The following is a 23,344-nucleotide window of genomic DNA, read 5'->3' as shown; positions in this document are numbered from 1 at the left end:
GCTCCCCCACCGAACGGAGGAAGGCATGTGAAGGCGTCTTGTCTAGTGCAGACTTAGAAGCCGCTGACTCGTGGAGTCTCCTCCGCGCCCTGGACGTGCCCAAGGGGCTCCCGGCATCAGCCCCTCGACCCGAGCCCCAGGCACCTGGCAGCCTACAGCCCCTGCCCCCCACCACCCCGAGCTCGTCGGTAGTAGGCGGTCCCCAGGGCGGGGAGCTCCGGCTCTATGGGAAGGAGCCCCCGCTCCTCCCCTCCCGGCCTGAGTGATGGCTTCCGAGCCCAGGCCTTCCAACAACTCTAATCCCCAGCGGGCCCACACCATTTGCTTCCTGGAACACCTCCACGCCTCCCCTCACTGCATGTTTCCTAAGCCCTCTCCTGACGGTTGGCAGATGGTGAACTTGCCGTGCGAGGACACATTGGGCTGGGGCCCCGGCCCCCATCGCACCAGCCAGATGCTGCCAGCTTGAAGGAGAGAACCACGTCGGAGGACGCTGGGGTCGGCCGGGCGGGGGGCTCCGGGGCTGTCCGAGAACCGCCTTCCGAATTTACGAGCCCTCGGAGGGCAGAGACGGCCGCGGTGGCAGAAATGGCCGAGAGCACCCTCCACGTGCTTCCATGCGGAGTTCAGAAATCCTGCAGAAGGTTCCCTGGAACACTGGGGCCGGGGTGCTCCCCTCCGTCCTCTCCTGCGCTGTCGACCTCAGCTGAGCTGGACACCAGGCCCCTCCTGGACAGCACAGGAGAGCCCCCTGAGTGCTGGCTTCCGGGACAAGCACCCCGACCTGGTTGCTGCCATCGCCTCCTGGCTGGCAGACATGTGTCCCTGTGGGCCTCGATGGTGTCCCCCTCCCTCCAGGCCCTCTGGCCCAGGGGCGGCGCCGCCCCGCCAGCAGCCCCCTCACACGTCCCAGCAGGGAAGAAGCAGGACTCTCACGAGCTCCTCCCTCCTGTAGCTCCTCCACCCAAGTCACCCCAAGTCCCAACCATTTAACCCCCTCGCCTAGTCTCAAGTCCCGCTTTCTCTCCCCGCTGCTCCCGTAACCGCAGGGTCGTCCCTCACCGCTGCCAGCAGTGGCCTCCCAGCCGGCCCTCCTCTGCAGGCCTTGCCCCCCTCAAGCCCGCCCCCAAGGAAGGGTTCGCAGGCAGGACCTCGTACATGCAGGGTTACGGCTGGGCCTCCTCGCCCACAGGAGGAGGCCCCGGCCCCCGGCCGGCCTGCAGGCCCTCCACCCTTGCTGCCCACATCTCCTCCCTCCAGGGCCCGCCCCCATCGCCCCCAGCACGGGTCATGCCAGCCCTCACCCCTCTCCAGTGTCACCTCCCCAGGAGGCCCTCCTGACTACTGAGACCCAGCGCCCCCCTCTGCCTTGGCTTGGGGTGTCGCTTGTCCCCATGGCCCTGGCCTGCTACCCTGAAGGTACACTTCCACGCAAGCCGCCCGGGGGACAGACGGAGTGCTCTCTGGGACAGAGAACACCGCCTCAGTCCTCTCCAGCCCGGGCAGCCGGCCTGCACCCCGTCGACGCTCTGGAAATATTTGCTGAACTGAGAGTAAACTCGATGAATATTTACACTGTACCACATGCCCACGGTTCCGCCTGGCACCCAGATACTCCCGCTCGGAGAAAAGTGAGACGAGCCTTCCCGAGAAGGGCTCATGTTCGTGCCCATAAAACTCACATTTATTGGGGTCGGCCACCCCGGCCCCAGTGTTGGCCTCCAGGGAAGGGCGGGGCAGGAGGGAGACCACCCCGAGCTTTGTCCCATGGGAGCCTGGGCCAGCCCGGAGGAGAGAAGGACTAGCTGCAGGGAAACCCCAACTGGAAACAGGGAGTCTGGGGGCCTGCAGGGGCCCCGCTGGCCCAGCGAACAACCGTTGACCATGACCGTGACCGGGGAGGCCCTGCCATGACCGCTGTGGGTTTAGTAGGGTCTTCCCAGTGGACGTGGACTTGTAAATTCTGTGGAGAAGCAGGGGGCCGCGTCTCCTCCAAGGGCGGCAGGTGAGAAACTCCCCAGCCCGGGTTCTGTGGACCTGGCCCGACGTGCCTCTGCCACTGGGTGTGAGCGGCTGGGCCTCCATCCCTCCTCTCACGGCTTCTCTGCCACCCAGTGTCACAGATCAGAGAGCTCCGGCCCTTGCCGGCCAGGGCTCCCACACTCCGTGCAGAGAGAGCAGGGCTGGGCACGCCAAGGCCATAGCTTGCCCCTCAGCTCTCCCTCCACTGGACACGTGTGTGCTCTTGGGCTTCTCTGGACCTCCCTCAGTTTCCTCGTGTGTTGAGTGAGGATAGTCGCCCGGCCATGCCTTACGGGCAAATGAATGAATGTGGACAGAGGGCTTTGCAAAGGGACAGTTTCTTGTTTTAAGGTAGGGTTATTATCACACAGGTGCCCAAGAAGAGGGCAGAAGGGACCATTTGGGTAGGGCCCCACCCCCAGCAGAGCTGGGCAGCAGGGGCCTGTCCCCTGGCCAGAGTGGGGACAGAGGGGTCTGTCAGCAGAGTCACTCCACGGAGGCCCCCTGGGGCTCGCTGCTGTCAGAGCTGCCCCATGCCCGCCCCCTGAGCCCAGCGTCATCTCAGGGGGCAAGGAGGGGTCACATGGCCTGGCTCTGCTCTGAGGGTCCGGCTGCCTGAGGTCCTGCTGATTCTCACGTGGTGGCGGCCAGAAGCCCGTCTCCTCCGCTCTGGGGACAACCTGTGGGAACCATGCACCCCTATACCTCATGTGGGGTGTGGAGCCACAAACAGAAAAGTGTACACATCCCATCTGGACAGCCCAGTGCCTTGTCACAAAGCGAGGTCCTCCACAAAACACTCCAGACCGAGAAACAGGCCACGGACAGCGTCGCAGGGGCTGTGGAAAACACAGAACCGAAACCAAAACACAACTTGGGAGCGTTGCAGGAAGTGTCCCCCACGTGTCTGAAATGCCAGCCCTGTGTTGCTGCAAAGTGTCCCGCCGCCCAAGCTGAGACACCAGCTCAGCCCACAGGGGCCCGCGGCGCGTCCCCCGGAGCAGCTCGGAGCCCACAGAGCCCACGTGTGTTCCAGAGCTGGCTCAGGGGGTTCCTGCCTCCCTCTCTTCCGAGTCCCGAGGCTCACCCCGGTCCGACCCCGCCCCTCCGCTCCCCAACCCGCCTGCTTCAGGGGTGGCTATTTAAAAAGGAGGACAGACTGCTGGCTCCGAGTCAAGGGGTGGGTGGGCCACATGCCCCTGTCTGGTGTTGTTCCGCATCTTCCGAGGACCCCCTCAGCGCCCACCCAGAGGCCCACTCTTGCCCAGGGGAGTTTTTCACGTTCAGGTGAAGATTCCAGACCCGTTCATGGCCTTGGTCTGGGGAGAGGACAGACCCAGGAGACTCCACAGGTGGTTCAGGGTCCTGAGCACAGCACCAGGCTCGGACTTAGGCCACTTCCCACCAGTCCCCTTTGCCCTGCCTGACCTCGGAGGACCACCCACGTCCACAGGAGCCCGGGCAGCCCGGAAGCCAGCGGCACCAGCTGGTCACTGCGTGTTCAGGAGTTTGCCAGCGGACTGTCACACGCAGCATTAAAAGTTAAATGACACAAACTTAAATAAACTATATTAAGGATAAAGGTAATGTTCAGAACTCATCAATTTCTAATTATTCTTTTTTTTAAGGGGTCACTTTTATTTTTTTAAAAGATTTTTATTTATTTATTTGACAGACAGATCACAAGTAGGCAGAGAGGCAGGTGGAGAGAGATTGTAGGAAGCAGGAAGTAGGAAGACAGCCGCATGAGGGGCTCGATCCCAGGACCCTGGGATCATGACCGGAGCCGAAGGCAGAGGCTTTAACCCACTGAGCCACCCAGGCGCCCCTCAATTTCTAATTATTCTTATTATGTGTTACTATTACCTATGCCTGTGAGGTATCTATTTACGGTGGGACACTCGCCCCCCCCCCCGCAATCGTGGGGACTGTCTGCCCTCAGGACTCCGGGCCATCCCCGCCCTCTGCGACCCTGGGCTCTGACACCCAGGCCAGGCGGGAAGGAGCCCTGCATCCCGGACCTTCCCACCGGCGGGCTGGGCAGCCTGGGCTCCTTCTCTGAGGGTTTGCGTTTCCCCAGCCCCGGAGCTCTTAGACACCTCCGAGCACTGGGGCGGAGGAGGAAGCCGCGGACTGCACCAGGCCTGAAGCCTCCTCTGCCCAGGGTCCTGGGCCGCTGAAGTGGACTGAAAGAAGGCAGAGGGATGGTCCCAGCGGGCGCGCGCGCAGGGGTCCCCCATAGCGCCTTCTGGCGGGCACAGCGCTTCAGAGGGCGCCCCGGCAGAAGGGTCGGGCCCTCGACCGCCGCCGCCTCCCCTCGGAGCTCCACGCCTCGCCGCAGCGGCCCCAGACACTGCCCCAGGGGCCCTCCTCCAGCTCTGAGGCCCGCTACTCCTTCCCCTGCGGGGCGGCCCTCGGTGCCACGTGCCCGGGTCCCCTCTCGGTGGTGAAAGCCCGGGTCCCCGTCGTGGGCGCGGCTCAGGACGCCAGGCCGGGCCGAGGGATCCCATCCCGGCCGCGCAGCCTGCGCGTCGCCCCGCGGGCTCTTCTCCCGCTTCCGCGCGCCCTCCCTCTCGGCCCCGGACAGTCTCGCCCCCGGGGCCCCGCGCGGAGAGGTCCTCCCGAGTCGCCTTCTAGCCTGGGGAGCTCCGGGCGCAAACCCGCAGGGGCGCTGGTGGCCAGTCCCCTCCCGCGGCCCCGGGCACCGAGGCGCATAACGCGCACAGCCCCCGGGGCCGCGGGTCTCGCAGCCCAGGACTGCCGCGTGCGGCCCGCGGGGTCCCTCTGGCGCCGGGAAGCGGAGGCCGAAGGACGCGCGGGCTCCGGGAAGGCTCAGGACCGAGGCGCCCCCAGAACGTGGGCGGTGGGGCGCCCGGGGGCACGGGTGGGACGCGACCGCCGAGGGGCACGGAGGAGACCGGGGTTTCTCCAAAAGGTCTCAATGAAGCCGGCTGCGCTTCGCACCCGCGGGGCGGCGGTCCAGCCCCGCACCCTGCAGCCGCCTGGGGGTCCCTGGGGCCGACGCGGGGCCCGGCTTGGGGGAGGGTCTGGGCCGTCAGCGGCGCTGCGGGACCGCGGCTCTAGCCCGGGCTCGCGCCGTCACCTGGAGCCCGACCTCGGGATCCTGGCGCCTGTCTCCTTCCGCGCGCCCTGGGAGCTCGGAACTCTGACGGCCCGGGGCGCGCCAGCGGCTTGGGCCTCTCCAGAGCCCCGAACCGGGCGTCCCAACCCGGACGGGAATCTGGGAGCCTCGCCTGGGGGCGCCGCTACTCAGAGAACAGGTGCGGGGGGGCGGGTGCGGGAGCGGCCGGGGGTGACTCCGGGTGGAAGGTCCACCGTGGGGGGGGGGCTCCACGCGGGCGACGACCCCGCCGAGGGCCGGGATCCGTCCCCGCCTGCCCCGGGCGGAGCAGTGGGCCGAGCTGGGGCTAGCGGAGCCCAGAGAGCGCGACGCGCACACGGACACGGACGTGCACGCGCGCCCCCGCGACAGGAAGGCGCTCCGGGAGCGCGGAAGGGTCGGTCCGCCGGGCCCCCGGGAAGCGCGGCCGCTCCGCGCCTCCCCGGGGGCCGCAGGGAACCGCCTGCCCGGAATCGGCTCCGCGGGCGGAAAGGCTCGATCCGAGAAGTGCCCGCGCGCCCCGCGGGCTCGGGGCGGGGGGCGGTGCTGCCACTGCCCCCGGGACGTAGCCGGGTCCCCAAAGCCCCGGGCCTGTGGGAGGGGGCAGGAGAGCCCCGAACGAGGTCGTGGAGGAGTCCCCCGGCCCCAGGTGTAGACCGGCTTGCCAACCCCACACGCGCATCCAAGAACCGTGCGGCAGCCCCGCGACCCCCTCTCCGGACTCAGCGGCGGCGCGAGGCTCCGCTCCCCAGCGCTCCTCGCCCGACGCGCGAGTGTGGACGCTTCGAGCGCTTGGGGACCCGGTCCCGCCTTGAACGCCCCCGGCCCGGCCCCCGAGGGTGTTCTGTGGGGCCAAGCGGGTTGAGCCGAATTCTGTCTCGCGGGCCGGCCGCGGCCTCCCGCCCGCCCACACCCCCGTCGGAGATCTGGGGACCCCACGCAGGTGGCCCATCCCGTAGTCCCGGCCCTCCCCGCCCCCGACCCCGCGCGCGGCTCGCGGAGCCTTCGGGGACGTGGAGCGGGCTCGGCGGGGCGGGGGGGGGGCGGAGACCGCAGGAGGCGGCCCCCCCGCGCGCGCGCGAACGACCCCCGCCCGGCGCCCGGGCCCGGCCGCAGACAATTAAAGCGGGATTCCTCCCCCCGCTGACGTCGGCAGCGCCGAGGCCCCTCCCGCGGCGGCATAAAAGGCGCGGGCTCCGCAGCGCGGGCGGCAGTGAGGGCCGGGCGGCGCGGCGGTGCGGACTGCGCGGCCGAGCAGCGCGGCGCCCAGAGCGCGGGCCGCCCGCCGAGCCCCGCCGAGCCGAGCCCCGGGAGCCGGTCCGGAGCGCCGGCCGCAGCGCCCGCAGCCATGCCGGCCGGCCGCGCCGCGCGCACCTGTGCGCTGCTCGCCCTTTGCCTGCTGGGCAGCGCGGCCCAGGATTTCGGGCCGACGCGCTTCATCTGCACCTCGGTGCCCGTGGACGCCGACATGTGCGCCGCGTCCGTGGCCGCCGGCGGCGCCGAGGAGCTCCGGAGTAACGTGCTGCAGCTCCGCGAGACCGTGCTGCAGCAGAAGGAGACCATCCTGAGCCAGAAGGAGACCATTCGCGAGCTGACCACCAAGCTGGGCCGCTGCGAGAGCCAGAGCACGCTGGACGCGGGCGCCGGCGAGCCCCGGGCCGGCGGTGGCCGCAAGCAGCCCGGCTCGGGCAAGAACACCATGGGCGACCTGTCCCGGACGCCGGCCGCAGAGACGCTCAGCCAACTCGGGCAAACTTTGCAGTCGCTCAAAACCCGCCTGGAGAACCTCGAGGTCCGCGCGCGCGCCGCGGTCCCCCCTCCGGCTCGGGCGCCCCTCTGCCCTGCCCCACCCCCACTCCCGACCCGGCCCGACACCCCCACTCCTCCCTCGGCCGGGCGCCGGTGCCCGGCCGGGGCCGCCGGGAGCCTGAGGGGCCCCGCAGACGGCCACTCGCCCGAGCTCCCCGCCAGACCGCCCCCGCATTCGCCCTGAGGGGACCGCGCCGCCGGCCTCCCGGCTCGGTCCCCGCGCCGCGCGCGTAACGGTGTGGTCTCCCTCCGCCTTTGCGCCCCCGCAGCAGTACAGCCGGCTCAATTCCTCCAGCCAGACCAACAGCCTCAAGGACCTGCTGCAGAGCAAGATCGATGACCTGGAGAGGCAGGTGCTGTCTCGGGTGAACACTCTGGAGGAGGGCAAGGGCGGCCCCAGGAACGACACGGAGGAGAGGGTCAAGATCGAGAGCGCCCTGACCTCCCTGCACCAGCGGATCAGCGAGCTGGAGAAAGGTAACGGGCCAGGAGGAGTGTGGGTGGGGGCTGCTGGCTTCCCGGGGCGGGGGGGCGGGGGGGGGGCTCCGGCCGGCGGGACCCTGCCTCAGGTCGCGGCTTCCTGCAGGGCTCCGCTCCAGGCTGTCAAAGCCTGAAGCTTCTCCACCCCTCCAGCCCCTTTCCACTTCCTGAGTCCCTGCCCTGGGTTTGGGGTTTCCAGCCGGTGTTCCTGGTGGGGCTGGTCCCCCTGGGCTGGGGACAAATGGAGGAAGGGGTTGATTGGTGTGGTCGGCACCCCCAACGCACACACACAGGAAGGATTTTTCCAAGTCTGATCTTCAGTAAGTTTGCACGGTGGCTGTGGTGCTCCCTGGTAAGAAAGCCTGGCTCTAGCCGGTCCCCAGCCCCAGCGGGGAATGGGGTGCTGGCTGGGGATGGTCTGTTTTCTCCCACCTCCACGGCACCGCTGTTGTCCTCTGGGGATCTCCGGGTTCCCCCCTTTAGTTGAGCCCCTCCCCGTGGTCTTTCTGAATGACTCAAGTGCTAGCACCCTACATGTCCTGTGGTTCCTGGGTCACCAACTGTGGCCAGCCCCACCTGCACTCTGGGGCTCACAGATGAGCTGGGCTCAGCCTTGAAGCCACAGAAATCAAACAAGGTTGTAAAAGTGGGGGGGGGGTTCCTGGGCTTGGAGCAGGGCCACGTGACCCCTCTTGGACCGCAAAATGTGCTGGATGGATTTAAACAGTGCCATCTTAAGGCACGTTATGTAACTGAAAAACAGATCAGGGGAAGGGACGGGGGAGGGAGGGGGGAGGGAAGGAGGGGAAATTGGGGGGAATGAAAAACAGCCCCTAGAGAGGCCAGCGGCTGGATCTACTCCAAGGTGTGTTTGGAGGGGCAGGAATACAAGCTGGAGATGGTTGGGGGGGCACTGAGGGGGCCAGCCGTGCCGTTCCCTGATACCTGAATGGATGGGGGGAGTGCTGGCCCAGCAGGATGCCTTCTAGAAATAATTCTTGGCCTGGGGGGCGTGTTTCCTTCTGGACTCCCTGGCAAGCCCCCAGCACACCCAGGAGCTGGCAGGTGTGTGTCTTCCTGGCTCTGGGCCCGGTGCCTGTGCCCACTGCTGGGTTGGAATGTTTTGCCTGGAGTCAGTCACACCAAACCCAGGGCCACAGCTACAGTGCGTGTGTGGGCTGGGAGGGGGCAGACAAGCATTCCCCGAGACATCCCTGGCAGGCCGGGAGCTGGTGCTGTTGGGTAAAGGGAGGCTCTTAGGCCAGGAGCCTGATTTTTCAGGAAATGGAGAGGAAGCTTTCCCTGAGAATGAGTGGCCTCATCCTCAAAGCAGTCACCTTGGGGGGGCCCTGGCTCCAGGGCCGACTCCTTGCTCCCCGCTGCCCTGCCCTCTCGGCAGGGCTCCAGGCAGAGCTGCTGGATGAGCCTCAGGAGGCCCTCTTTCCCTCCGGTGGGGTAGATAGTGTTCTGGAAAGAGCCAGAGTCCTCAGGGCTCACTGACTGGTTCAGAAGAGCCAGCAGGGCCTGCAGCACACCCTGGCGTCGAGGGGAGTGAGCTGGGCACCACGCGCCTACTTGTCTTGGGTGGGAATCCACGACTTTGTGAACCGTATCCAGGAACCAGGTCTGCCGAAGGGTCTGCGCTGGGGGCAGCCCCCTCTTTGAGGCTGGAGGAGACCTCCTCCCTCTGTGGCCACACCACCAAGGTCCAATACCCCCCCCCCACCATTGTGCAGGGACTCGTTCCCTGCCCAAGCCCACCGTGGTCTTCCTCCCCCCATCCCAGCCTCCCCAGGGCAGCATGTGGGAGCCTGAGAGGAGAGCAAGAAATCTTGGGTCAGCTTTTTTGTTCTGGCCCCTTGCCCTCGGGCAGGGCAAAGCACTTGACCCTGCGGGGCCTCCCTCTCAGCGGCTAGAGAATGGAGATGAGTCTGCTCCCCGCTTCCCAGAGCCGGAGGGGGCGGGGGGGGGGGGAGTGCTGAATGGGTTTCCGGCGGGAACAAAGGCTTTGAGGTGCAGATGACAGGACTGTGTCCTGTTCTCTCCAGGTCAGAAGGACAACCGCCCCGGGGACAAGTTCCAGCTCACATTCCCACTGCGGACCAACTACATGTACGCCAAGGTGAAGAAGAGCCTGCCCGAGATGTACGCCTTCACCGTGTGCATGTGGCTCAAGTCCAGCGCGGCCCCCGGGGTGGGCACGCCCTTCTCCTACGCCGTGCCGGGCCAGGCTAACGAGCTGGTGCTCATCGAGTGGGGCAACAATCCCATGGAGATCCTCATCAACGACAAGGTAGAGCCCCCAGCCATCTGGTCTCGCAGGACGGCAGAGTGAGGTCCCCCAGGCGCCCGCCCCCAGCCCGGCTGCTGGGCCCGGTCTGCAGCCACAGATGCCTGGCGGGGGGGCGGGGGGGTGCACCAGAAGGGCCCGTCAGGCAGGACTGGGAGAGGTGGAGGGGAAGATGGGGAGGAGGGCACCCTTGCCCACACTCCATGAATAGTGCGAAGCTGGAACTTTCCCCGACAGAGGCCTCCAGTGGTGGGGGGTGGGGGGGATGGCTCAGCACGACCAGAAGGTGCCCTGTCCCTCGCATTGAACCCCGGCTCCTCCTCCCCCAGCTCCGTGTAAGTGGAGGACCGCAGAGGCTCTCAGGGGTGAGGCTACCCCAGAGGTTCTCCCAGAGCCCAGATCGATCCTGCTCAACCCCTCAGCCCTGGGAGGAGGCCAGATGCGGCTGAGCCCTTGGAGGGCGCAGCCTTTTCCCTCCGGGGAGGCTTCCAAGTCCCGGCTCTCTGGGGCAGCACGGGCAGCGACCATCTCCAGCCCCAGCCGGGAACTGGAATCCAAGCCCCGCTCTTGAGGCCTGGACCAGAAACGGTGGTTCCTTTCTGGGCCCCATGTCCCCAGGTCACAGGGTGTGCGGGTCCTTTTGTCTCCCGCACCATCCGACCCCCCCGCCCCAATGCTGGAGACAGAGGGGAGTCCCAGGGCGGAGGCCTGGTGCGTGGCTCCTGGTGTCAGTCTCAGCAGAGGCTGTGCGGGTGTAGACCCGGCAGATCTGGCAATTTTGTGGTGGAGGAGAGCCGAGAGGCCCAGACTGCAGCAGTGAGCTGAGCCCCCAGCGGTGGGACTCCCCCTCCCAGGGCTGGTTGGGTATACCCAGCAGAGAAGGGGGAGGGTGAGGAGGGGGGAGGCCTTTGTGCATTCAGATCCATCCCAGGGTCCCTTTGACAAATCGTCAGGGTCCCCTTGACAAATCATCCCGTTTCCCGTGTGACTCTGTGATCCGTCGGTGGATGGGGCTGGCGGATGTTAAGGTCGCCAGGGCAGGTGCTGAGAGAATTCAGAGTCGCTCTTGGTTATTTATTTTAAACGTGGTGATAGGAAGAGTCACGGTGGACGCGGCGCGTGGTGACGATCACTGATCTGCGCTGTGCCCCCGAACCTGTCACACCGTGTGTGTCCTCCTCCCTCCCAGGTGGCCAAGCTGCCCTTCGTGATCAATGACGGCCAGTGGCACCATATCTGCGTCACCTGGACCACCCGGGACGGGGTCTGGGAGGCCTACCAGGATGGCACCCAGGGCGGCAATGGCGAGAACCTGGCCCCCTACCACCCCATCAAGCCGCAGGGGGTCCTCGTGCTGGGCCAGGAGCAGGTACGGGCCCGGGGGCTGGGCCGGATGGGGGTGCTGGCTGCAGCGGGAGGGGCCCCAGAACCAGAGGACGGACAGCCAGGGTGGCTGAACAGGGACGAGGGGGAGGAGGAGGGAGCGGGTCGGAGAGGGACGTGGTTCCCCCCATTCCCAGAAAGAGCCAAGGGAAACAAGGTACACAGTGGTTTGGGCCAAGTCCCTGCCTTGGGGGGGCATCTCCGGCAGTGCAAGAGGGGTGGGCCTTGTCGCAATGCTCTGGGGGCCGCCACACTTTCTTTGGCACGGAAAGTCCAGTCTGCCTCTAGCGATGCATAATTTATTTCCTGGAAGCGGTTTGTCTCCCCTTGGGCACTCGGAGGGACGCTCCGGTGGGAGGGCCCCAGGCCTCCTGTTCCCGTGGGGCTCGGCGGAGGTGACATCTGAGCTCGTCTAGGCAGGGGGAGCAGCGGCGGTTCTCCCAGGGCCCTGCTCCCATGGTGGCGCATGGAGCGAGTGGACCCTCTCACTGGCCGAGGGACAGGCCGCACGTCAGGCAGAGTCCAGGTGTCCCCGGGAGACGGTCTGCACCCAGGACAGACAGAGGTGGCCAGTAGTGGCCCTTTTCCTGGGCTCCCAGAGATAGGACATGACAGGGTACCTCGAAGCCAACGTGAGAGCCCCTGAAGGGGGAGACAGGGGCACGTGCCCCCTCGAGAGGTCCCCCACCCCCACAACCCTCCACACGCACCCTCTGCTTTTCTCCGAAGGACACCCTGGGCGGCGGGTTTGACGCCACCCAAGCGTTCGTGGGCGAGCTGGCCCACTTCAACATCTGGGACCGCAAGCTGACCCCCGGGGAGGTGTACAACTTGGCCACCTGCAGCCCCAAGGCCCTTTCTGGGAACGTCATCGCCTGGGCCGAGTCCCACATCGAGATCTACGGGGGAGCCACCAAGTGGACATTCGAAGCCTGTCGCCAGATCAACTGAGGCTCCTGCCGCGGAGCCTCCTGCCCTCGGGCCGGCCCGCCCGCCTCCCCCCTGCTTGTGCGGTGATGACTCTCTCGCGTCTTCTTCTCTCCCTCTCCCCAGGAGTGACTCAAGGCCCACGCACGCGCACGCACACTGCCCGGGTCGCCCTCGTGCCCGGGAGGAGCCCCCCAGGGTCTCAGCCCACCCCGCTCCCCGGCGGCTGCAGCACGGGGCCAGGCAGACGTAGGTGAGGATGTGCGTGTGCGGCGGGTGCGTGTCCGTGTCCGGGGGGAGGCGCTTTCCTCCAGAAGGAGCTGCCTCCTTTCCTCCTTCCTCTGTGGTGTTGGGAAAGCTCGGGACAGGCTGAGAACGTGGACCCTGGGGACCCTGTGAGCTGCCCCCGGGCGTTGCGGCCTCCTCTTCACGCACGTATGTCTTGGCAAACCTTTTCCAGAGCCACGTCTCTACCGGGAAAATAAATGTCTCATAGCGGTTGGTTCAAGGAGGGGGGGCTCTCCACAGAGAATTTCTCTTTCCTGGTGGGAGCGGATTCTCTCCGACCCGGGCCTGGGACGGCAGCTCGTGCTCTCTGGCAGTGAGGCAGGGAGAGTCTGTGGAGGGTTGGGGGGTGGGGCCGGCCCAGGAGTGGGCGGACCCCGTCCAGTGCCCAGGATGCACCCCTGCGGGTGGCGTCTGGGGCAGCGCTGGGCCTGGGGAGCTGGTTTGCATGCCCAGCTCTCTCTCCGGCCCAGGACCGGGTCTCCGGCCCACAGTCACGCACCCTTTCGAGGGGTCCGTCCCTCCCTTTCGGCTGCCTGCTCGTGCCCCTGGGGAGGCGGCGGACGCCAGCCTTTCCTGGCCCCTCTCCTTTGGCCTCTGGCAGTGGGAGCCCAGAGGCATCCATGGGTCAGCTCGACAGGGGACCTTTGAGACAAGGAAACCCACATTCTCACTGAGACGCAGCCAGTTAGGGCCGGTGACACTGGAACCGGACCCGTCAATGAGAAGGTCCAAGCTAATTTTGACAGCCATACTCCTCCCCTGCTCCCAGGCCCAGGTCCGCGGGCGCCGTGAGGCCTCCCACGCAGGGCCCGGCGGCCAGCGCCGGGGCCTGAAGCCCACTCCCCCTGCTTCACAGGGCTCCGGTCCTGCGGCAGCCCCCAGCCTGTCACCAGCCGGTGACGCTGAGACACGACCGGTGTCTGGAACCTTGGACTTTATTTTCCCCCATGAAAAGCACCCACACGCGTTTCCTTCTAGTCCTTCTGAGGCAGAGGGAACCGCGCGTGTGTGCGCGTGCGTGTGCGTCTCTGAGTGTGTGTGCGCGTTGAGAGAGAGAGAGAGGAAGAGCTCGAAGGTGGACCGCGCCCCGGGCGGGCTCCCTGCTCCGTCGTCGCCCTGGGGGTCGCACGCCTTGAGGGCACCCCGGACTCTGTCACCGGGAGTCTAATTAGCAGAAGGCTGGCAAGTCTTTCTAGAAATTCTCCCGCACTGTCTGGCTCGTCTGCAGCTGCGGACACTCCTCTGGGAGGAGCAGGTGTTCCCCGTCCTCGGCTCCTTCCAGGGGCACCTGTCTCCTCACGCGCAGGTCCCTGTTGCGTCGGAACCCTCGTGCATCTGTGTGCGTCTGTGTTGGTGTCTCCGTGTTCGTGTCCGCGTGGGTGTGTGCGCGGCACCCGGTCGCCGAGCTGTGACGCGCCGCTCCTGCTCAGAGGGTGCGGTCCGGGCGCCGCGCTGCGTGCTGTGGCTCAACAGTGGCTTTTTCTGAGACCCTTGTGCTTCGTCCGAGCCCGTCGGGTTGTGGCATCTTTGGATCTGCAGGGATCTTCTCTGTTTGCATGTTCCCCGGGGTGGCGCGTCCCCGGCCCCCTCGGTCTGATGTGCGTCCCCTGCCTGCATGAACTTCTGGTTCCGTGTCGTGTGCCCAGTGCCACCCATCGTCCTGTGACCATCCGCGTAGCTACCGAGAAATCGCTGGAGAAGCAAGCCAAGGGTGTCGGGGGAGGTCACGGGAGGGACCCGTATCCCTCTCCCCCCTCCCCACTCCCCAAACACACCAACAAGTGTTTTTCACGTGTAGGTTGACAAGGAGCCTAAACAAAGCCCAGGACTGGGACAGAGCGAGAGCTTGGAATCACCCCTCTAGACCAGGTCGGCCCCACCCCTCACTCCGTCCCCCTCTCGGCTGCTGCGTAGGCGCGGCTCAGAGGGGCCTGGGTGCTGTCCTGCCAGCGCCCCCCACCAGCCCCTGCCGATCGCGGACCCCAGACCACCCTGCGCCCTCGTGGGCCGGGTGGGAGCTGTCCGTCAGGACCACAAGCCATCCTCTGCCCTAGCTAGAGACGGGCAGAGCACAGCCCAGACGCTATGCCTACAGTCCCTTTGGCCTCCGGGCCCGTTCACCTTCCTGGCCCTCCCCTGATGCCCCCGCGGTGCCAGGGACAGAAGCTGACATTCGGCTCCCTCCCCGCCTCTAGCTGGAGCCTGTGCCAAGCCCCTTGACTCCCTCACTGTGTTAACATTTGGCACTTTGCCGGCCCCAAGAAAGGTCGATGACACAGCCACAAATCGAATCCACGTAGCCTCCCATCTCCTCCTTAATCCGATCGACGCGCCCTCTTGCACTGAATAACACGTGCCTATCTCAGGTAAGCCGCTTTATAAACTAAGAAGATCCACAGCACTGCCCAGGCGGTGTTAGCTCTTGCCGAGCTGGTGTCCCACAGCTCCCTGGGGGTCCGAGGTGGGGGAGCTGCCGACAGAGGCTCTCCGGGCTCTCGGAGCTTGGATCCCACTGGAATCGTAAGCCTTTTTGCTTTTGATAACACAGTATTATTTCTCTTACTGTAGAAGAAAAAGTTTATTACCAAACAAGAGTATTTTTATGAAAGAAAAGGACAAACCTATAAAATTAACTCCCCTTATATCTCCCTGGAAAATACTTTCAGGCTCCGCCAAAACATAGGACTGAAAGCATGTATTTTGGAAGAAAGAGATACATTTTGTATGCTTTCTTTTCCTTTTGTAGATTCCCCGTTTATTTTCTAAGAGTGCAAACATCACTTTGTCACCAGCCCTGGGACCTGAGACCAAGGGGGTGTCTTGTGGGCAGCGAAGAGGGGGGAGAGGCTGGCGTGAGGTTCAGTCATTCCGATGAGCTCCGAAGAGGGGCCGCCTGCACGCAGAGGTGTTGGGGACCAGGATGGGAATTGGCCATTTATGGTAGACCCTTTGCCTCGGAGCTGACTTAAGTCGAGGACTTGATCAGTTCCGATCCGGGTAGGAAAAACTAGGGTTACGTGTTGTTGACATGAAGAAGAGAGTATCCTTCAGAATTTCATGGCAACCGGAATGTGGCTTGACATAGCCGTGGTTTCATCTCTTCAAACACAGTGTGTAAATTTATTCAGCTAATGACAGGAAATGTGTCACTTCCATGCACCGTGGACTTAAGTGCCATTTGTTGAAGGGGAGCGAGTCATTGAGGAGAAAAAACTAAAAAGCCCAATACTTAGAGTCCCAATTCTGTCTTATTTGCCAAAAGAAAAAAGAAAAAAAAAATCCAACAAAGCAAACCCCCTCTGGTTGATATTGTTATAATGTACATACTGTATAATATGAAAGAATCGATGTATCTTACTTTTTCATTATTTGCTAACCAAAGCTGTACATTTTTCATATGATCTGCAGCCTTTTGGGTATCAAATAGGTCAAAACCATGGGACCTGCCACCTCCCATCAGCAATTCTGGAAATGCACTATTTCTACTGGTATTGCTTTTTTTTTCATTTTCTTGCTGAAACGACATGAATTGTTGAGTTTATTTTTACACAGTAAAGAGTGAAGAAAGATGGTGGTCTGCACGGAGTGTCTCTTTTCTCAAGCTTGCCAGCGTCCCCCTGACCTGCCTCGGGGAGGGGCACCCAGGAACCAGCACCTGCAGGGCCGCGCACGCCTCGTGTTTGTGCCCTCGGGAGTTCCACAGCCTTTGCTGACACTGGGACGCGGCGGGCGGGGGCTCCCCAGGTCACAGGTGCAGCTGACACAGAGGCGGAAAGAGGCCAAGGGACCCCCGGCTGGGTGAGGCCAGCTTGGGCTGCAGAGTAACCCCCTCCTCCTCGCCTCCCCTGCAGTCCTGCTCCCTCCTGGGCGAATGCGCCATCCCACTGCCGACTGGGTCGTGGCCAATACCTGGTTGCCTCCCCTCTCCTGGGGTTCCCAGGCCCCTTCCCTGCACTCAAGGACGAGTATCCCCAGGTCCACATAACCAGGGAAGGGGGTGCTACGGGGACCCTGAGTGTTGGCCAGAGCTTCCCTGTTGCCCGTGAGCCTCGCTAGGCTCTGGACAGGCCTAGAGCTTGGGAGCGGCTCCGAGGGACAAAGTGACCCAAAACCAAAATAGCCCAGCTGGCCGGTGGGTCTCCCCACACCCCAAAACACACACGCGCACCCCTGCTGGCTCCACAGACAGGACGAGCCCCTCTAGCTGCTGGCTGGCGCGGACGCGTGGACTGCAGACCGGCCTACGCTTTTGGCCTTGCCCACAGACTTCCTTCCCCCGCAGTGGCGTGCTCTGTCCGGGACTTGGGACCTGGGGTTTGCTGGGGTGTGAGCGCCCCGCCTGTTCCCAGTGAGGTCCGGAAGGAGGAGGTTAGGCCTCTGCAGGGCTGTTCTCCCTGTCGGGCCAATAGCTGGTTGAGGAACCTGTGTTCTCCAGAGCAGCCTTTGTGGGGGCGGTGTCCTCCTGCAGACCTCACACATGGCCCCCGTGGCCAGGCCCGGGGGTGTCCCCAGTCCCGGGGGTGTCCCCAGTCCCGGCAGCCCCAGCGGACAGGCCTCCTCTTGGCCGCTCGCTCAGGGAAGCGTATAGTTATGCCTGCGATAACATTTTCAGTTTCTAATTTCCGTGAAGAGCTCATTCCGAAACTCGGGTGTTTTAACCATCATTAGAGACACATTTCTTCCGGCGCCTCTCACACCTGATCCTGGCACATCAGTGAACGACTTCGGGGGCCTCGGACTGAACGCAGCCGCTCCGGAGGAGGTCGCCAGGCCCGGCCGGGAGCTGGTTCCCGCGGGCATCTGAGTGGGGGACACAGGCTTAGGACTGCAAAGCTAGAGAGTGTCTTGAAAGTCAGTGATTCCCGCAGCCCGTCAGAGGCCGGCAGCTATTCTCAGCTCGCACACCTCTGGTGACGGGGACCTCCCTGCCCCACGGAGATGGTCTGTCCTGCTTTCAGAGAGCTGCATCGGGGGTTTCCGTTCATCGCTGTCTGTTCTCTTTCTTGTGTACGGTGCTCCGTTCCTCAGCCGGACCTGCAGGCTCCTCCCATCTGTCCCCGCACATGAGGACGGCCACCGCGGGCCCTGAGCCTTCGCCGGCCCTCAGCCGTCCAACCACACGGGGCAAGGGGCGGCCTGTCTCATCGGCGGCTTTGTCTAACTGCCCTCGAGGAGGGAGACATTCTGTATCCAAGGCCTGTGAGATGTCTGGGCTGGGAGAGCCTTGAGTGTCAACGAGTTCAGGACTTTCCGCCTTCTGGGCGGGGATCGAGACCCAGGGAGGCTGAGCTGAATGCCACACAGCTCGTGTGTGCCAGGCCAGAATCAGAACTCAGAACTCCCGACTCCTAGCCCAGAGCTCTCCCGGCCCGCCTCCCACCATCACCCCGACCTGTGACGGGAGGCTGACAGCCGCACCTGCAGGCTTGTGAAGAGGGGACGTGCAGGTGTACGCACAGGGCCAGCCCCAGAGCGGGTCAACACGGGGGCTGGGCCCCCCCTTTCTGCATCACCAAGACCCCTCCTCCAGGTTCCACTCGAGAGGGCTGGCCCTTGCCCCTCACGGCCCCACAGGGCCTTTCCAAAGACCGTCCCCTGCTGGGGTCCTAAATCCTCAAGGGGAGCGGGGAAAGGAACCCCAGGTTGTGGGGTGTGGTCTTCTCAGGTTGGGGGTTGGCCCGTGGGACATCTCGGCTGCAGCGCTGGGGTCCAGTGACTCTGAGGGAATGTGGTCGGCGTCAGCATCTCGGAAGGCCTTGGAGGCCTCCTGGCGGCTCGGGAGGGCTGCTTTCCTCCGGCCTCCCCACCACCACCCAGGACCCCGGAGGCTCAGCCGGCATGGCTGACCTGCTCTGGGGCTTGTCACGCTCCCTCCCTGACGAGGGGGAACAGAGAAGCACCGAAAGACCGGGGTGGGGGGTTGGTCTGGGGGTGTGACTTGAAGTAACCCACTGCAAGTACAAGGTCTGTTCGAAGCCCTGCATTTTGCCTTAAACTGCGATGCAGATCTGCTTCCTCCTCCCCATCAGACTCCTCCCCGTCCCCTGTCTTGGTCCCCGCTGTAGGAGGCTGGTGCTCACGTCCCCCTGGCATAGGAAGACAGGGTAAGGCCAGAGGGTCTCTGCAGGCCCTTCGAGCTGTCCCTGGGGCCTAAGCTCCAGCCTCCCCAATCCTTGGTACCAGGACAGTCCCTCTGCTCTGAGCCCCTGCTCTCACAGGCCCCCTGCCGCACCATCAGCCCTGGCCCTGGGACCTGCCCTCGCCGGACCTTCCCACAAGCCCGGCCGCCTCTCAGCCTCCCCGTTGTCCTTCCTCCCAGTCTCCAGCCGGACCCCCGCTCTCCCGGCCACACACGAGTTCACATTTCCAATCATCGGTAGTGGACCCAGGTCACGGGTTCTCCCTGGAGCTTTCCTAACCACCCCGGAAATCAGGGTGCACAGAAGTCCCCAGGGCGGGGCCCGCACCTCCGAGCTCCTTGCCGGGACCCAGTCACCCCACCCTTTACGAGCTGGGCCTCCCAGCAAGGAGAGCCTGGACCCCAGGGGTCTCCCTTTCGGGAAGGGTGTAGGGCATGGGGGCAGACATGGGAGTGAGACGATGAAAAGCGATTCACGATTCATTCACTCTCCACGAAGGACACAGAAGCAGGCACCTGGGCCCAGTGCCCGGTTGGTGGGTCTGCCGGGTGGAGGAGGGGCCGTCTCCCGAGGGTTACAGGCCAGGAGGCCCCCCTACCCAGGCGGGGGAGGGCGAGGGAGGGCGGGGGAGGGCTGGTGTGAGTTTGCAGGCTTGCATGCCGATAAGACATTGCCAAGGAAGCCGTCTGTCCCCTGTTTGATTCCCGTGCTTCTCAATTCAGGCCAAGGTGGGGGGCCATCTGCTAAAGTGGGCACAGATAAAACATTTTCGCTGTGCAGAAAATTGGCTTCTGAGGGGAGGCTGTGAGCTCGGCACAGAAGCAGCCCGCGGAGTTGCTGCCAGAGGCTCTGGGCAGCGCTGGGCCGCAGGGAGAGAGGCGCCGGGGCGGTGCGGGCCTCAGGAGCACCCCTGCACCCCTGCCCCCGGCCCGGGCTCCGGCCCCAACCGACCGGTGCTCCCGAGCACCAAGCCCCTTCTTAAAACCTCGGGGCTGTGGCATAGGGGTCTCTGTCTCTTCAAGTGTCTTAATGGCGTTATTGAGACGCCATTCACCCACGTTCTACCCATTTAAAGTATACGATTCAATGGCTTTTACGCGTTACAGTACTAGTTTTTTTAAATGTTGCGGTAAACGCACATAACACACAATTTAATGTTACTCAAGTGTGCGATTCGACGGCTTTAATTACATTCATGATGTTGTGCAAACAGCACCACCATCTAATCCCCCCAGACACTCTCTCCCTGTGAAGCCTTAACGTCCCATGCCCTTCCCCCAGCCCCCGGTGACCTCGAATCGGCCTCCTCCAGGCCCCTCTCAGCAGGGGACGGGACAGCACTGGTCCTTCTGTGTCGGGCTCACTTCACCGAGCTGCACGCTCCTTGCGGCAGGCGGCAGGCCGGCCCTCCTTTCCACGGCTGAGTCGGACTCCCCCGGGTGGACGGACCTCGCCGAGCGTCTCCCTCCACCTGCGGGTGGGCCCTCGGGCTGCGCCCACCTTCCGGATGTTGTGAGCGGACCTGCTGTGCACACGGGCGCCCCGGGATCCGTTTCAGGCCCTGCTTTCAGCTATTTGGGTTGTACACCTTGGAGTGGGATCGTCTGGGATTTCTATGTTTAGGGGCTGGGGGAGCTGCCAAACCGCTTTTTATAGTGGCGGCACCGCTTCGCAGTCCCCCCAGCAGTGTACCAGGGCTCCGATTCCTCGACCAACATTTGCAACTTCTGTTTTCTTTTGTTCTCTCTCTCTCTCTCTGTTTTTTGTTTTTTTTCGATAGCAGCTGTCCTAATAGGTGTGCGATGGTATCTCGTGACTCTGATTTGCATTTCATAGTGATCTGTGATACTGCGATACACGGGTGCGGTATCAGATACAGTGATTTTTCATGTGCCCATTGGCCTTTGGAGTATCTTCTTTGGCGAAATGTCCATTCAAATCCTCTGTCTGTTTTTCAGATCAGGTGTTTGGTTTTTTGTTGTTGAGTTGTAGGTGCTCTTTACATGTTCTGGTTACAGATCCCTCATCAGACATATGGATTCTGAATATTTTGTCCCACGCCACGGGCTGTCTCTTCGCTCTCTCAGTCGTGCCCTCCGAGGGACAAGCGTTTGTTGCACTGATGAAATCCAAGTTATGCATTTTTTTCTTTTCTTGCTCAGGCTTTTGGTGTCAGAGCCAAGAAATCATCTTCTTCCCTAAATCCCACCCATCCCTGCCCCTCGCCCTGCCTGTGGGTGCCGGGGTCCCCTCCACAGGCCACACACAGGGGGTCTGCCAGGCTCCGTGTGCCCCCCTCCCCGGGGCTTCAAGTAGAAGCCCCTTCTGGCTTGAACATTCTTGGCTCTGGGCTTTGCTCTTCAGAATTTTGGTTCTCTAAGAATCACAGAATGTTAGCACAGATGTAGAAAGAAGGAAAAAACCCAGAAATGCTCTTTCAAGTAAGAGCTGACTTGCTTTCACATTCTGGGGGAACAGCAGAACTCCGACCCGTGCGCCGCCAGTTAGGAAAATACCCCCATGGCTTTCGTTGATGTGAAAAGGCAGGCCCTGCTCTGTGCCCTCCTTCTCGCCTGCCTGCAGGGGTCCAGGCAGGAGGAAAGGGGTGAAAGGAACAAGGGGGGCGCCTGTGGAACAGGGGGCGGGGAGAGGAAAGATGCGACATTGCAGGCTGGAGGGCAGGGGTGGGGGGCCCTCCGCGGCCACCTGTGTCATCTGTAATGCGCGCTCGCCACCCCTGCCGGACGACTCGCGGTGGATGTCCGCCACCCAGAACTACCTGCGTGAGGGGTGCTTTGCACCGATGAAGGAGTCGGGTGGCGTCCAGCCTGGGCCACCCAGAGCACGCGGCAGAAGCAGGAAAGGTGAAGGGGGGTAACCAGGAGAAACGTGGGAACGCTCTCAGGGCGCGGGTTTCCAGCATTTGTGGGTGGGGCTGTGCACTGCTCAACAGTGTTTCCCCAAACTCATGTCCACCCACAACCTGTGAGTCTGGCCTTATTTGGAAACAGAGTCTTTGTAGACACGATCCAGGTAAGTAATGACAGGTGTCCTCGCAGAAGAGGGAAGTTTGGCCAAAGACACAGAGACGCCGGGGGAAGGCCCAGCGAACACAAAGCTGGAGGCAGGCCTGATGTGTCCAGGGACGCCCAGGGACTGCTGGCGGCTCTGGCAGCTAATGGGAGGATGCGGGCCAGATGCGGCCTCACAGCCTCCAAAGGGACCCAGCAGCGAGGGGCAGCTCCGTCAGTTGAGCAGCTGACTCTTGATTTCTGCTCAGGTCATGGTCTCAGGGTCGTGAGATCAAGCCCCACACCAGGCTCTGTGCTCAGTGCGGAGCCTGCTTCCGGGGCTCTCTCCGTCTGCCTCTGCCCCGCTCACGCTCTCTCTCTCTCTCTCAAATGAATAAATAAATCTTGAAAAGCAAAGCAAAGAGAGGCCCCAAAACCTGGAGGCCTGGGAACACCGGAGGACGGATGCTGGCTGGCCATGGGGTCCCCGTCTCTAGTTGGGGGCCGGATCCTACCACCAAAAGGAGTCAGTCCCACTGCGGGCAGAGCCATGGGTGGGCTCTGAGCACCAGCTTCTCTGCTCCTTAGAGCTCAGGGGTCACCCAACTCTGGCCCATTGGCATCTGGCGGTGGGAAGCAGAGGCCGAAGAAGCCGGTCACAACCACCTGTGTCCTTCCCCCGCCCGCCCACCCCCAGCTCTGGTCTCCAAGTGCTACAGCAGAGAGAGGGGTTCAGTGTGGGCTCATGGACGCCAATACACCCACAAGAGGTTTGGGAGGCCCGGGCTCCACCCACGAGCTGTCCCTGCCCTCCAGCCCGTGGGGCGCTGGTGCATAAGTTAGAGCCTCCTGGCTGTGGGATGTGGTGGTGGCACTGGGGACAGAGCCAGGACATGAGCGGGGCCCAGAAGTTGTGGCAAGAGGTCTGCCGAGTAACCAGGACCCAGGACGGAGCCTGAGGCCTGGTGGGGAAGGCAGGCTGGGCGCGGCCACGTGCACCCTGGACAGCGGGACTAGGCAGAGGGACTGGTCACGTTGAAGGGTCTGTGGGGCAGCCTGTGCAGCCACAGAAGGGACTGGTGTGGCAGGAGCAGCATGTGCAAGGAGAGAGAGAAGCAGCAGGTGGGGGGGTGTGTGGACGGGGCAGCCGGCGGTCAGGTCACATGGGGTCGCGCTTGTTGCTGGCCCCTGACAATTTCAGGGCTAAACCATGACACTGAAGGCTGACATCGACGAGATGCTGGTGACGGAGATGGATCAAGACCAAAGCCAGGGCACCCCACAGTCACGTCGGAGCGCGGACAGGGCGCACACGCAGTCCGGACTCAGGGACGGCCACACGTGCCCTTTCCTCCTGACGGGAATGCGTCCACCAGCGTCAGCCCCAGCTTTGCTCTGTTTTCCTGCCTTCTAGACAAAAATGACTAAGACACGGCTCGTGGAATCCCCCGTTTCCTTGCCCCTCCCTCACGGGGTCCCCCCACAGTGGGTCTTTTCTGTCCTTGCTGACGCCCTCCCTGGGACACGGCCCTCGGCTCCCTGCGCTGTGCAGACTCGCAGGCTTCATTCCACGGCAGGTGGCTTCCTGGGGTCTGGGGCTGGGAAGCGCTGTGGGTTTTCCTTTGAATGGTGCGGGAAGCCACCAGATGGTTTTAAGCAAGGAGAAGTAGGTAGTGATTTTTGAAAGAAACATTCTGGGAGACGAGTCAGGACGCTCTGTCTGGGAGTGCAAGGGACAGCGTCTGGGGCAGGGCTCTGTGGCTGCTTGTGTGGGCGGGGTGCTCTCTGCCCTGCGGGCCAGGAGGGAGGGCGGTTGGGGGCAGACAGGCGGCCTGTGTGTCCCGGAAGGGGATTCCCAGGGGCTTCAGAGATA

General features: G+C 63.6%; 1 protein-coding gene across 1 annotated transcript; it reads left to right on the top strand.

Moving 5' to 3' along the window:
- Positions 1-6,491: 6,491 nt before the first annotated feature.
- On the top strand, positions 6,492-12,562 carry NPTX1 (neuronal pentraxin 1; the record flags this gene model as incomplete). Its single annotated transcript, XM_080826086.1, has 5 exons — positions 6,492-6,935; positions 7,222-7,429; positions 9,481-9,725; positions 10,912-11,091; positions 11,835-12,562. 5 exons carry the CDS (start codon positions 6,492-6,494, stop codon positions 12,054-12,056), a joined length of 1,299 nt encoding a protein of 432 aa, XP_080682212.1. The 3' UTR covers positions 12,057-12,562.
- Between the last annotated feature and the right edge of the window lie 10,782 nt (positions 12,563-23,344).

This window comes from Martes martes (assembly GCF_963455335.1).
Source record: "Martes martes genome assembly, chromosome: 16".
In the NCBI taxonomy this organism is placed as follows: domain Eukaryota; kingdom Metazoa; phylum Chordata; class Mammalia; order Carnivora; family Mustelidae; genus Martes; species Martes martes.
The sequence above is the reverse complement of the archived record's forward strand: the minus strand, read 5'-3'. Positions and strand labels throughout refer to the sequence as shown.